Genomic DNA, 13,128 nt, shown 5'->3' with positions numbered 1-13,128 from the left:
TCTGTTCAAATTAACTCTACCCATTCATTCGACAATGACAATACTTCATAACTCTCCAATGTCATTGTTGTAAATTACTTCATTCGTTTATTAACTCAACTTATTTTGATCTGTTCAAATTCAACTCAACCCGTTCATTCGATATCGACACTTGTTTTGACTAACAATATTTTGCTGGCATTCTCTTAAAATTCTTGCTATTTATACAACTCACAACAGCTCTACTCTTCCATCTCTCATCTCTCTTTTACTCTCTCTCTCTCTCTCATCATTACAAAGACAATAAAAAGAAGAATTTTAAGCAAAAAGAAAAAATCAATAAATCAAAGGCAAAAAATGGAGCAAAAAAATATTTTTCTTCTTCTTTCTCTTATGGTTTTACTACTAATTTCCTACACAACATCAGCTCGTTTATTGCCAACAATTAATCCTCAAGGTACTGATATTTTTTATTTTAAATTTTTTAATCAATTTCTATAGAGCTTCAAAAATTAAATTATTGTTGAATAGTAATTAATTAATTATTATTTTTTCACAGAATCTAATGGGATTATTAGTAATAATCCAATTTCCTCACAAGTACAAGAAGATTTCAATGATGTAAGTTCTTTCTCTTATTTCCCCCCCTTATATATGGTATATGAGCTTATCCGAATCGATATGATCAGTGAAAATTCATATTATCGATTTGAGATTTCACTTCTTACAGAAAACAAAAAAATTTAGCTAGTGAGAAGATTTTGTAATTAGTAAAAAAAATTCTTTGTTAATCCTATTTAGCGATGAATTATCAGAATATTATGTTAGCTATGAATAATCAAGCAATAATTTCAATTTGTTTTTGTGTTTAGGCCTAGTAATTTAGCCTATTGAATTTTAGCTAGCTCGTATTTGAATTTTTCTTTTTTATAGAAAAGTAATTTTTTATATAGACGATATAATTTTTTTTAAAAAAATATTCAGTTGATCACCTTTCATTTATTTCGGAGTTTTGAGATAAAAAGGGGTTCAATTTAAATCTTTTCTTCCAAAAAGTATGGCAAAAATAAATTTTTGTACGTATATAAATTGTTGAATCGCCTTGATATACATGTAACTTCTGAGAATATATATAGAGTAATATAATTTTGTTGTATTTTCTTTAATACACTTATTATAATTTTTGAGCTCCGATTTTAAAATTCATATATACGACTCTAACTTCGAATTGAATTTTTCTTTTATTTTTTTGGAATAGCTCATGGGAATAGAAGAATGTGAAGAAAAAGATGAAATTTGTTTCAAGAGAAGAATGATTGCAGAGGCTCATTTGGATTATATTTATACTCAACACAAGCCAAAACATTGAACAAGTTTATATTAATATTATTTTTTTTTTCCTTAAGGATGATTAATTAGTAATGTTTTTTTTCTATACTTTGAAAACTTTAAATTATAGTACTACGTACTAAAAGAAACTTTAATTTATTAAAACTTGTATTTCGATGTATCATAAGATTGTAGTACTATGTTTTGTGAGAATTATAAAGATAGCCAAAAGTTTAATTATTACTCTTTAAGTCTTGATCTCTGTTTATTATTTTCTTCGTTTCATATTAGTTATTTATTTTTTGTTTTATACGCTCGTTTAAGAAGGGTAATTTTATTATGTACTTCCTAAAAATTTTTTCTTGAAACTTGACTAGCTTGTTTATCCTTTTAAAAGGAATGAATTGTAAGGGTAAAATAGGAAAAGATAAATTAATTCTATCTTAATTATATAAATTGACAAGTAATTTGGAATGATTATTCTTAATTATATGAAAATTAATATGAAACAAAAGGATACAACTAAAATGAAAATAATTATGAGAAGAGCGTAAGAGTAGATCTTGCCATACACAAATTCAACTTTAATCAGACTTAAAAAAGCTATCGACATCAATGAAAAAAAAACAAAAAATAATTAAAAAGAAATCGTTGGTTATACTATATGTTCCCTATCAGCAATACTTTGAATTTATAACCTCAATTTTTTTTAAATAAATGTATCTTTAAATTATACTTTTGCACCGTCGAAAATTGTATTTTTGTGATATAAATAAAGTAATCATTTTATTTTATTCAACTTATACAATAATTTGTTGAGTATGAGTCCTATTAATTCGAGTTATTCTTGAAATGACATAGATTTTAGTAATAAGTACTGAACTTTTTCAAATCAATTTTTTTTGGGAGGTATCCCAGGTAAAATAGTTCGAAATTGGGGTTAAATATTTTTTTTCGAAAGTGACGGAGTCGATAACAAAGTGTTGTTAGTGTGTCTTTGATCCGTTGAGCGATAAGCCCTTTCAGTACTCTCTCTATATATATTTTAAAAATTAACTAACCACAAAGGTTCGATTCCCGATGTCCTTTTTATTTAGGGTGGATTAGAAAAATACTACTTATTTGGTGAAAAGAAAGAATATATTTCTTTCATTCGGTTTTACTTGTCATTGTTTGATTTAATACATGTATTAAGAAAATAATTATTGATATAAATATTTTACTAAACTATTCTTATTAAATGATGTTTAAGGAGTATTAAGTCTTGAAAAATAAATTTTTAATACAGAGGAAAAGCCATGAAAAGAAAATTGTGTTTTCTCGTAACAAGAAAAATTAAAAATTTATTTTAAAAATAAATGACAAGTAAAAGTAAAAGCGCGGAAATGATAAAATTTCTTTATAAGGGGACAATAGCATGAGAAAAGGGGTCAATTTCAAATTCCAATTAAAAGGAAATTGGTAGACCCAGAGTTGACCTTTAACAGATTCCTTCAATTATTGCACCTTTGTCTCTTTTCTTACTTTTAAGTCCAAATGTACAAATCATTCATTGGTATTAGTGTCTTGTCTTTTAACACAGCTGTATGATTGAGCCATACTTATTCAATATATACTATGCATTTCACACATTATTTGGAGATTTTTAGGTTTAATAATTGAAAAAACAATTATTTGTGAATCTAAATATACCATAGTACTCTAATTTTATGTGGTACCAAGACTTCTAGTTCTAGACATAATCTTAAACATGAAGAGTTTTGAATACTTATTCCATAAGAAATGCCTATTCATAAATCGAATAATATTAAAACTCGCTAAAAATGGTATTCATAATTACTAGCTTTTATTATAGAATCAGTCGATGGACTTGAGTAGCAATGTGACAAATGACAGTGCTTTGAATATTGTGTTGGTTTAGCCATCATAGCAAACGGCAGCGCCTCGAGCATTGTGTAACTAGTTTACCCTTTTAGTCGATGTCGATGCTTGAAGGGTCGTTTGATTAGAAACAAATTATCCAGAAACTATTATATATATGAGATAACTTATCCTTTGATGGGATAAATAATCTGAAGATTGTCTAATAACTTCAACCAAACGTAAGATACAATAATCTAACACTATTATACCTTATACTTCACATCAAACGACTCCTAAGTATTGAGTAGATACTTCATACCTTCCTTAGACTCCACTTATGAAACTACATTGGGTACGTTGCGATGAAATGAGAAGTTTAAATTAAATGTTTTGCAATCTAAGCACACCATTTTTTTGTTCATAGGAGAATCAGGGAAGAAATGCTTGGATCTAGTGGATAACATGAACAGAAGTAAAAACTAATAAATCTAAAAATTTGCAACAAAAGAAGAAAACTGCAGCTGGAAAATTGTGTAACATGAGTTTAATCCCCCTTTTTTTCAAGAACATCAGAGGAAAAACTGTTACAGCAAAGCATACATTCTTATGCTCAATCTCGAAAGCACTCCTGTCATATTCGCGTCACTTAATACGCAGTAAGAGAGAGTAAAATGAGGATTGTGATGTTGAGCACAAAAAAAGTTCACAATGAACAATTCCACAGAAGTTTGTGTATGTAAAGATTCTCATCAGCTTGAGCAGCAACTAATGTGAACGAACGTTCAGTCGACAGCTTCAAGAACCTCCTACTTTCTACTAGAAGTAAAAACCAAGCACTTGCTATAAACATACAGGCAATGAAATTACATCCCAATAAACAAAGAACTTCTATCAAAATCTGGGAATATCCATTATCTAAAACCAACAATATGGTTGCAATGACAGTCCAAGTGTCCGAGAACTTAAAAGGGACAAAGTTGCTGAGGCTCTAAACAATTAGTAAAAGTTTTAAGCCCTTAATGTTCTAACAAAGTGAATGCACACTCAGAAGCTTGCTTAAGTATAAGTTGGATCTTGAACAGAATTGCAGCTGGATGATTTTTGTTCGATAGTTTGTTCAATAGCATCAATAACTGAAACTGAAAACGTCACTGAGGACAATTGTAAGTGGACAGAAAGTATCAAATTGAGGAAGATGTGATGCGCAAACTGTTCTAGTATCTAGAATTTCCATTTCATTGTCGTTTCAAACAAAAGCATGGAAGAGGCTTACTAAGCAAGAAGATGTATAATCATTACAAGTAATTCAAAATGAACCTGGTTGTCTTCAATTAAGAGACAAAAATCAAGCATCCAACACCTGAGAAATGAAACCATGGACAATATGATACAATACAAGTCAGCAGTGGCTACTAATGAAATAAAGGAACTGCAAGGAACGAATAAATACCAACATACAAACTACGAAGGATGGCAAGATTAAAATGTTCGAGCACGTATGCAAGTCCAAAAGAAGATCAAAAAGAATAATGCATCTCTAAATAGTATTTCAAAAGTTAAGCTTCCTCCATTTTATTGCCAGTCCAAAAGTTTCAACTAACAATTCTGACGGGCAGCATAACTTGTCTAACCATTTTGTTGCCAGCACAAAACCAATTTGAATTCAAAGCACTTCGAGAATTTAAGAACTTTAGGAAGTTCTCTCTTCTGAAAAGCATTTAATTCTTAAGAGCAACGCACTCCAAAATGGGGCTGTCAGACAATTACATCCATAATTTACTCAAGGTCCCGACAAGTAACTTGTGTTCAGTTTTCAGACACTTGAAGGACCAAAATCAGCTAAACATATATTTGGGGAATAATTTAAATGATAAGTACCACATATTTGTTTTTCCATTAAGAATCGATGGCAGATTCTTATCTATGAAAAACAGATGCCACCCATTTACCAGCAAACCACATGAAAAGGCTTCTTTCATAATTATTAGTATCTAGTGAAGTATTTAAAATATCTAAAATCAACTTTAACATCATATCACTTACCAGTTTTATATCCTAGGCAAACCCCAACTCTTGACAAGAACTTTCTGAAATACAGTTCTTGTGGACTATCGGACCCTGACAATCACTTTCACTTGGAATACTCATGTAAACAGCATCTTTGAACATCCATTCATCACTTTCTTCATTGTAGAAGTCTTCAAAAAACTCACCACACAAAACACACACACATTGACATTCATCTGCAGGAACCATGGTCTCAGTACATTCTGATGTCTCACTAGAACCTCCAGCTGGCCCTTCGGATTTATCGCCACAAGGGAGGCCACCAAATGCAGCAATCCATTCCCCAGAATTTAAATACCACTTTCTTGAATTATTCAACAGTTTGACATCTGGATTTCTCAATGAGTGCCACTCCAAGTGTCTATCAAGTTTCACTTGGAATTTAAATCCAAAACCGCATATTCCACACTGAAGTGGAACATCATCAACAAGGTCACTGATGACAGCAGGATGAGAATTCCGAATCACATCTGGCTTAAATACAAGCCCAATGAGACTTTTTGCTTCTTCTTTCATGGACTGAAGTAAGACCTCAGGAGTTTTAGCAGAAGGTTTCGAGTGTGAAAGTTCATCCTTATGAGCTGAAGAAGGAACAGATGAAGATATTGGAGCAGATAAAGCAGGAGTTGAAATGGAGCTTGCAGGTGGAATAAGGTTCTGAGTTTGAGGAGGTGTATCTGAAGGAGTATAAATAGGAGGGTCCTTCTTTGATGCGGATATTAACCCCTTCGCCACCAATGTACTCAAAATACTTGAAAGAGGACTGGAAGCAGTATTTGGTGCATTCGGCATCTGCGATGATGCAGTACCTGCAAGAGTTGGAGGCAGACCAGGTGGCAATGGTGGCTGTTCTACATTTCTCTGGGAATAATTTGGAGAGTTCGAAGCATTTCTGTCCATCGATAGACTAGTGACAGAGGCCGGCGGTATCCTAGGCCCAGATGTGGAAAACTGGGCGGGATGAGGCTGTGCACTGTCTTGGGATGACAGAGCACTCTTATCAAGAGAACTTGACGTAGTACCAGAACTCGATTTATTACCAATGACTCCACTCTTCAAAACAGCAGCCAACAAACTGCTAGTGCTAGAGGGATCAGGAAAACCTGAAATCTCAGGAACTGTTGAATTCTTGGTTTGACCAGAATATTCAGATTCCAGGCTTTCCCGCTGAACCTTCTGTCGCAACTGATGAGAAGAAGACAAGGCAGACGAATTCTGCAAACTTGGAGGGTGTTGTCTTTGTGAATTAACTGAAACGGTATTCCGAGATGGCATTGTCAGAGATTCCTGGGCATACTGGTTACGAGGATCTAGATTTGACCTCCTTGAGATTTGGGATAGTCTTGGATCAGAACGAGAACTGGTTTGCATCTGGTACTGCTCAGCGGGACTGTTAATTACTTGATTACAGTTGCTTGTTATAAGTGATGGGGATGGAGGACGGTGATGCATTGGTGACTGAGCAGAGGGAGAGGCAGCTCTGAGAGTCTCTCCATGTTGCACTATTGATCCCCTGGATTCCAGAGTTGCATTCATCGGCCCAATATTTGGCGTTCCAACATGGACTGAACCTGTCTGTAACTTGTAAGATGCCCTACTTACTGAATTTGCAACTTTTGACAATCCACTGAAAGAAGTTTGATAGCCTTCTGAATGAACTGGAGCACCTTGAACAGAAGCTGAATGCCTAACTCCATCTAAAGCATGTGATCCCCTGGACCACATTGCTGACATTTGATTCCCAAAAGAAGCTGGCCCTCTCTCTTCGGCAGAAGGAGAATCAGCTGAGGCTTCACTATCAGCCCTTAACCCGACCTCCCTTATGCTTTGTGGTCTCCGTAGTTGATTTTCTAAGTCCTGCAGATTCAGGAAAATAACAAGGTTGGTCTGTCAAAAACAGCATAAACATTTTACACAACAAAAAAGTAGCTACTAGAAGAAATTACGAAACTAGCTCAATCAACAAAGAGACAAAAGCGTTTGGAATCATAAATTTAACAGACCTAGTGTAAGCATATTAGAAAGTAACATACAAATGACTTTTGCAGTACTTAAGGCATCATAAAGCAAGCTCATAGTTACAATGATAAATAGAATAGATCGGTACGATAGACAAATTTGCCAAAGGGGCTCTCAGCTGTCAAGAAAAAGGTTATATAGAGAGAGAGTAGCAGCTAGAAGCGGCAGAATATGCTGATCCATGTTGAAGGGCTAGAAGTTGGTGCACAAATAGTGATTTCTATCAAAAGCAAAAAGTGACCTTGATGAGCAGTAAGCCTGCTGGTTTCATGAGAATTTTAACAAGCGTTAGAAACAAAAAATTTAGTTTGCAAGAAAATGATTAGACAAAAAGTTCATGGGTTAGACACTATTAACTTTAAGGAGATCATTACTGCATTTTCTTATTAAGGTGGACTATCTGTCCAGAAGTAGCACTACACTGGGCAAAGTGCATGTAATTCTTTTAGAAACGAATCCAGTAATAATATGAATAAATGTTGGTTAAGCATTCTCTTACAGATTTATCTGAATCCTCAGATGCCCACCGGTCTTTAGCTGCATTATTTACATCATCCCACATGTACTCCTCTTCCTCAGAATTCTTCCAGCTCCTATCCGTTAAAGTACTGGTTCTATTTGGTAAGGACGGTATTAGTTGTGGATGTGCATCAGAGGTTGCAGATTTTTGGGGTATACTTTGTAAATCATGCTTAGTGTCCAAGCTGCTTCTTTGGCTCAATATTTTACCAGCCCCGGAATCATACCAAGGTTTATCGAACCCCTGTTCTTTAAATCTTTCACCTCCTCTTCCTACTCCAAAGGCAGCACGTCTAGGCAGATCAGAAGCATAATCCGAATCCCCATATGCTGCACTGGTAGTTTTCTCAGGAACATGCTCATTCAACTTTTCTTTCTGAGCACGCTACAATATTGCAATATTAACTGGCTTAGATTCCTTAACTTAATAAAAGTTCAAGCAAGCATATCTGCAGACGTTCAATAGTTAAAACATACTCCATATCCCTACCTTAATGGAGGGATCAATCCATGATCTTCCAGAATTAACACTGGTCGTTCTCTCTGGTCTCTCTGCGTCCTCATTTACATTGACAGTACTGCTGATGTCACTAGCTGCTCCTTTTGCCTTCATTATAACAAGAACATTGATAAACATAAAGAGTATTTTGCAGGAAAGATGTGTTTTACAATTGAACAAAACATTTGACATTCAAGTTCCCACCATCACCCATCAACAAAATATTTCACAAATTGACCCAAGAAAACAAAATTCAAGATTTTGTGTGTGTGTGTGTGTGGTGGTGGTGGTGGGTTGCACAATAACTAAAAATATTGATAAAAAATAATTGAAAAATATAAGTGTCCTTCTCTGAACATGCTTTTAGATGAAGCGACAGTTCGCGTCAGTTCAAGAGAAGGATTTTGGAAACCCAAGGCACTAACACTAATTCCTGAGAACCAGTTGACATGGCAGGTAGTGTCTTAACCCATTACATGAGCATTCACCCAATACTGAGAAGTCTCTGATAGAGAGACCATTCAGGTTTTGTACTATTCCCAACCATGGCTAAATTTAAAACGAAGGGCAGTATTGTATGTGTTTTGTATGAAGGTAACAACAGTGCCTGAACCTCCAGCTATCAAAATCTCATTCAACAGCAGAGCAAGAACTGGGATAAACTCAGCACTTGAGATGATGAAAAGTTAGGGACATGTGACACAGTAGCAGCACCACATAACGTGCTCGAGAAAATAGATTCCAAAGAGAGCACCATAATGGCTACTCTTACTTACCCTGGTTGATTGCTGTAGACGTTGCCGTGCCTCCAGATATTTCGGATTTACATGAATGCTATGTGCAGGTCGTTGAGCCTGTGGATCAGGCCTAGATGTCCCTGATGATGAGCCATTGACACCGGTAGTAAATCCGAGCTCCTTCTCAATTAATTGTAGTTGTTGAGGGGGGAATACTCCTTTCCAAGTTCCAAAAAGATGCCGCATCCCAGGATGTACTGAAGGTTCAACCTGTCTATAAGCTTTGGAGAAAACCTAAAACACACGAAACAAAGATGATGAAGTATGTATTAGCTCGTAGTAATGCAGCTATGTCCCTATACTAGAAACATCAACCCAACTACAATTGATTACTCAAGGTAAGATAGGATTCACAGTGCTCGACATCATCATCCACTCAGATGGATGTCACATTCACAGGACACAGGAAAAACTGAGAAGAGCTCGTAACAGTGTTTTTTCTCCAAGTAAAATGAGAAGATCTCATCAAATGAATGGCAATGGTAACAACAGCTGAGCAAAGTATGTTACAGAGATTCTTTTTCCTCTAGAAAAAAGTTGATAGATGAGAAAATGCAACGGTTGCAAGAATCATGATCACAACAAACTACATATAAATCCAAATCTGACCTCAGGCAGCCTGGTGGCAAAATACTTGATATAATCCCGCCCGATGTTCTTGACAATACTGTCCAAAAGATATAGAGATGGCAACTTTTGCTCAGTAGGAACCTGCAAATGATTTCCAGCTATATTAAAATCAGTTCGTAAAATCCATTGACACTGACTGATGCGAATCGTATGCCAAGGGGTAAAAGCAAAACCACAATTCTTAACGGGAAAAGAAATAGACAGAGAAACATTACTCAAAGCAGCAAAGCAAAGAATATAAGCACCATTATATCCGACATCTTTGCAAACCATGATAGCACATGCAATACAGCTCTGGAGTACTTACTTAAATATTCAGCAGACAAACTGAATAGCAAACTGGGCCGCAGAAGTATCAACATAAAAATCATCTTTGGCAAAGCTAGAGAACAATTTCAAAATAGAATAAACCAGTTAAGGGAAGGGAGCTGTTAACATGGGATGACCAGATCTTCCCGCAGCTCTGCACTGCACTCTCATTTCACCTTCTCTTTATACAGGCAAAATTTATTCAACAAAATCTAGACAGTAATTTAGTTATACCTGTATCGCATCAATTGATATCATAAAAACAAATATAACCATGGACATCCTTCATATTAGCACAGCAAAATTATATATTGTACAGATAACAAAACCACTCGGATCGAAGGATGGAATACTTTCAAAGAGATGTCTTTCCTTTATCCATTTAAAGAAAAGCATCTGCAACTTCAATCAGAATCTAATTTGGACTTAAAAAATGTTTCTGGTATGAAATTCACAATTTACACAACATAGAGTGAATATGATTCTTTCTGTATCAACAACAACATACACGATGTAACCCCACAAGTGGAGTCTGGATGATTCTTTCTCTATCATTTTGGAATTAATCGCAATTTGTTTATGTGAATCACAGCATCCACTAGTTAAAGAAGCACAATCCAGACAAGTTACTTGAATCAAGAAGTTGCCAGACCTTCAATGTCTGATCCAAAAGCAAAGGCTCAAGATCAGTATATCCAAACTTTCAAAAATTGTGAAACTACAGGAAGCAAGATTCTGTATAACAGCACATCTTGAAGACATGTCTTTGTTTTTTTTTAAAGGATTGAACTTGACATGTCTTGCATACTAATTTTGTAGAGAATACAACTAAATAACTGGATACATCCTTCATCTGACAACAAATGCTAAATAGTGAACCTCAACGATGCTGAGTATCTGATTTACGCCAAAGACGTGAGCCCGACAAATCATAAGTATATGTAAGGTGCATGTTTTCAAACTGCCTAGCAATAAAGGAATTGGATCATCCTCACCAATAAAGTTAGAGCATAATCGGTGTTGGCCTTTTGGGAACCTAAAAGGCAAAATGAATTGAGTCTGTATTGGCCAGACATTAACCAGTCACATATAGAAACTGCATGAATCATTTTTTAATTAAAGAACTATGATACTTTGAGATACATCCAGGAGGAAAGCTTAGAAATTGGAAATACAAGTACTTTTTTGCCCAACGTCTCACATATAATCATTCTCATCAATGCTGTGGAAAAACTGTGATTGCACTTTGGAATTGTTTCACAACGCTATTCGGATAACTTTGAATGGAAAATTCTAACAGCTAAAGTTATAATCATGACATCTCCATCACCATAGCAAAGCAACTTATATAATTTCATAAAGAGACCAAATTTGTTCCAAATTCACCAACTTTCTCACTAACCAAGAAATCATTTACAAAATCTTGACTCTATTTTCAGCTACAACACTCATTACACCAGCTGCACTAATCTAAAATATCATAAATCTAACTTTACCTTCTTTATCAGATTTCACTTCTGTACAACCAAAAAATAAAACACACTAAATTAAACAAAATCAACAACATTGACACAGTAGCATTTAAAACCGGAATATCACCTCAATAATGTTGTTGCAGATAGTAGCAGCAATTGCCTTGGCCGCTTGCAAATTCTCACCAGCAATAATAGTCAAGTTTGTAATTATCGGCTTCGAATTAAATGTTAGTTCAGCTAAAGCCGTCTTATATTGGCTCACTAGCTCCTGATGCTGCGTCTGCTGCTGCTGCTGTTGAAAAGACCCGCGAATCGAATCACTGTTTTCCGAGTCTCCCCCTTTATCACTAGCTCGAATCCTCGAATTCCCAGGTCCCCGTTGAGGAATAAAGCTTCTCCCATTAGAACCTCGGTCAGTTCCAATTGGGGCTTCGACTAATCTTGGTTTCTTAGGTCCTGGCTCCAATCTTGATCTATCAAATGGTCTACGAGAACCCTCCATTTCCATCACTTTATCCAAACAATCATCAAATAATAAAAGAAAAAAAAAACTAACCCTAAATTCAAACTATTTTACATCGGTTACATCCAAAATTGCTATTAAAAAAAACGCAAAATCAAAAAAAACAACAAAATCACTACTTATTACTAATTCCATGTAAATTTCAAGAACAACTCGAATCAAAGAGACTAAATCTGATCTTTATATATATACAGAACTCAAATTGTTAGCTTCAATTGGGGATTTTCAGCTGTAAATTGGAATAGGAGATAGGGTTTCTGATTGATTTGGGTAAAAGTGTAGCTCCTATATATATGGGTCGGGGCAATTGGGGGTGGGGTGCTATTTGAAGAAATTGGAAGAGAGAAAGGGGTAAACGATATGGGCCTTGTTGGAGCCCATGAGTTGAGTTGGGCTATTTTTCTTGGTGACCCGTCTAGTTCGAACTGACATAGCTAGGTGAATTGGATCAACATCTATTTATCATCGTTAAAAAATCGTTTTGGTTACGCAATTCTTATCCTTACCCCTCTCCAAACCATTCTCTTATTTTTGTTGATCTTCGTAATCTTGTCTTATATAATTATTCTTAGGATAAAAAATTTTATTTGTATATAAAATAGGGAAACAGGATAAATATTTCTCCCCAATTATCGAATTTGTATGTAAATATCATCCGTCATGTTTATGTATTATGTCAATATGGGCATGCAAAGTTATTAATTATTAGAGGATTTTCAAAAGAACACAAATGTTGATGAAGAAATTAGAAATTTGTACGAGTTCTTTTACTGTACCTTCAACAATTTCAGTTGTTTGAATACTCAATTAACGCTTGTTATTTAATTTGTACTAACGAATACTTATAAATATAACTTTGCATCAACATAAACAATAAAGTTTTAAGCATGTACTCAAAAATAATAATTAATAATGTAAGCATAAATTAATGATTGTAAAAAATTGTATCATAATCTTCAAAAAATAGAATGAAACAAAATGAAAAGAAATGAGTAAATTGAATGCACAGTGTCCCCTAAGAAAATTATTTTCCTCTAGTACCTGATGTTTAAAGGAATAGATCCTCACAAGATAGGACATATCTATTCACCAGTGTATTGATACAAAAATAATGGTGTG

General features: G+C 34.6%; 2 protein-coding genes across 3 annotated transcripts; one reads left to right on the top strand and one right to left on the bottom strand.

Moving 5' to 3' along the window:
- The first annotated feature begins 234 nt into the window (after window positions 1-234).
- LOC107030554 (putative phytosulfokines 6) lies at window positions 235-1,559 on the top strand. Its single transcript, XM_015231823.2, has 3 exons — window positions 235-436; window positions 539-600; window positions 1,238-1,559. The coding sequence occupies exons 1-3, from the start codon at window positions 337-339 to the stop codon at window positions 1,346-1,348; spliced, it is 273 nt and encodes a 90-aa protein (XP_015087309.1). The 5' UTR covers window positions 235-336; the 3' UTR covers window positions 1,349-1,559.
- A 2,141-nt stretch (window positions 1,560-3,700) lies between these two features.
- Window positions 3,701-12,299, bottom strand: LOC107031318 (polyadenylation and cleavage factor homolog 4). 2 transcript variants are annotated; one of them, XR_003580336.1, is made up of 8 exons: window positions 11,611-12,299; window positions 9,682-9,783; window positions 9,052-9,306; window positions 8,267-8,383; window positions 7,757-8,161; window positions 5,215-7,095; window positions 4,489-4,531; window positions 3,701-3,984 (listed from the first exon to the last, which is right to left on the bottom strand). XR_003580336.1 is itself a non-coding variant. In XM_015232643.2 (7 exons), the coding sequence occupies exons 1-6, from the start codon at window positions 11,992-11,994 to the stop codon at window positions 5,227-5,229; spliced, it is 3,132 nt and encodes a 1,043-aa protein (XP_015088129.1). In that variant the 5' UTR covers window positions 11,995-12,299; the 3' UTR covers window positions 3,701-4,531; window positions 5,215-5,226. The 2 variants fall into 2 exon arrangements, 1 of the variants encoding a protein (XP_015088129.1); XM_015232643.2 differs by having other exon boundaries at window positions 3,701-4,531.
- Window positions 12,300-13,128: the final 829 nt, after the last annotated feature.

This window comes from Solanum pennellii, chromosome 9 (assembly GCF_001406875.1).
Source record: "Solanum pennellii chromosome 9, SPENNV200".
In the NCBI taxonomy this organism is placed as follows: domain Eukaryota; kingdom Viridiplantae; phylum Streptophyta; class Magnoliopsida; order Solanales; family Solanaceae; genus Solanum; species Solanum pennellii.
Note: the sequence above shows the minus strand (reverse complement) of the source record. Positions and strands in the feature narration are given on the sequence as shown.

Excerpts from the sequence above, each read along its gene's own strand:
- LOC107030554 (XM_015231823.2), top strand. The coding sequence starts at position 337 with ATGGAGCAAAAAAATATTTTTCTTCTTCTTTCTCTTATGGTTTTACTA. Across the intron at positions 437-538 it reads GCCAACAATTAATCCTCAAG|AATCTAATGGGATTATTAGT; the intron begins GTACTGATATTT and ends ATTTTTTCACAG. Across the intron at positions 601-1,237 it reads TACAAGAAGATTTCAATGAT|CTCATGGGAATAGAAGAATG; the intron begins GTAAGTTCTTTC and ends TTTTTGGAATAG.
- LOC107031318 (XM_015232643.2), bottom strand. The coding sequence starts at position 11,994 with ATGGAAATGGAGGGTTCTCGTAGACCATTTGATAGATCAAGATTGGAG. Across the intron at positions 9,784-11,610 it reads TCTGCAACAACATTATTGAG|GTTCCTACTGAGCAAAAGTT; the intron begins GTGATATTCCGG and ends AATCATTTGCAG. Across the intron at positions 8,162-8,266 it reads GGATTGATCCCTCCATTAAG|CGTGCTCAGAAAGAAAAGTT; the intron begins GTAGGGATATGG and ends GCAATATTGTAG.